The sequence below is a fragment of the Crocuta crocuta genome, unplaced genomic scaffold (assembly GCF_008692635.1).
Source record: "Crocuta crocuta isolate KB4526 unplaced genomic scaffold, BGI_CrCroc_1.0 scaffold650, whole genome shotgun sequence".
NCBI classification, from domain to species: Eukaryota; Metazoa; Chordata; class Mammalia; order Carnivora; family Hyaenidae; genus Crocuta; species Crocuta crocuta.
This window is the reverse complement of record NW_027532882.1, coordinates 581,291-582,267: the sequence shown is the minus strand read 5'-3', so window position 1 is coordinate 582,267 and position 977 is coordinate 581,291. Positions and strand designations below refer to the sequence as shown.

Below are 977 nucleotides of genomic sequence, written 5' to 3'. Positions count from 1 at the left end.
GGCCCCGCCCCCCAGGCGGCCCTGGCCCGTCCCTCTCCGCGCTGGGACCTGGTTCTGCACCGCTGCTCAGTGACGCCGTCCTCCCGCCCGGCCCCGGGGCCCGCCCTGGCGCTGCTGCGCGGGGGCTGCCCCGCCGACTCCTCGGTCGCCTTCCCGCCACCGCCGCCGCGCCCGGGTGCTGCCCGTCCCGCGCGCTTCAGCTTCCGCCTGCGCCCGGTCTTCAACGCCTCGGTGCAGTTCCTGCACTGCCAGCTGAGTCGCTGCCGCCGCCTCCGGGGAGCCCGCCGGACGCCTGCGCCTCTGACGCTGCCGCCGCCCTCGCTGGTGCGCGGGCACACGGCCGGGAATCTGGGCGCGTGGGCCAGTTGGGGGCTGGGCACGGGCCCTCTGGCCTCTAAAGGAGGACCACCTTGGAGTCTGGGTACCTAGGGGGCCGACGCTATGGTCCCTCGGAGCTGGGGATAGTCACTGGGTCTCTCAGACGGGTGACTGGGCAGAAGGACCGAGAGGGGGAACCAGGGTTCCTCAGCGGACGGGAATGAGCACTGGGCTTGCTCGGGGCGGGGCTGTGTGGCTGGACGCAGAAGGCGGCCAAAGGGCCAAATTTCTGGTTATCTAATGTTCTCAGAGAATCGGGTCGTGTGACCTTGAGAGCTGGACACTTAGATCTCTTGGGAGCCCTGGGGACAGGCCCCTGAACCCTGGGGCCTGACACCCCCATCCCTTGCCTTCTGCTCCCCACAGTGTCTGCCTCAGGACGAGGCGTGCGCGGGCGCCGGCAGCGGCGAGGGCCCGGGCGCCGACAGCCCCCACCTGCACACGCTGACGCAGCCCATCGTGGTCACGGTGCCACGGCCACCCCCCAGTGAGCGCGCAGTTCTCCTCCGCAGGGGCCCCTGGGGCCGGGGGAGGGGAGTGGGAAGGGCATCTGGGGCCCAAGCCCCGTCTCCGTGTTGCTATTTCTCACAGGGCCGTTC

At 71.3% G+C, this 977-nt stretch overlaps 1 protein-coding gene across 1 annotated transcript in view; it reads left to right on the top strand.

Moving 5' to 3' along the window:
• The window catches only part of TGFBR3L (transforming growth factor beta receptor 3 like), a 7,304-nt gene that overhangs the window by 5,102 nt on the left and 1,225 nt on the right, over positions 1-977 (top strand). The window contains exons 3-4 of the mRNA XM_077745729.1: positions 16-324; positions 745-892. Coding sequence (XP_077601855.1) covers positions 16-324; positions 745-892 — 457 coding nt within the window. The remainder of the gene's footprint in view (positions 1-15; positions 325-744; positions 893-977) is intronic.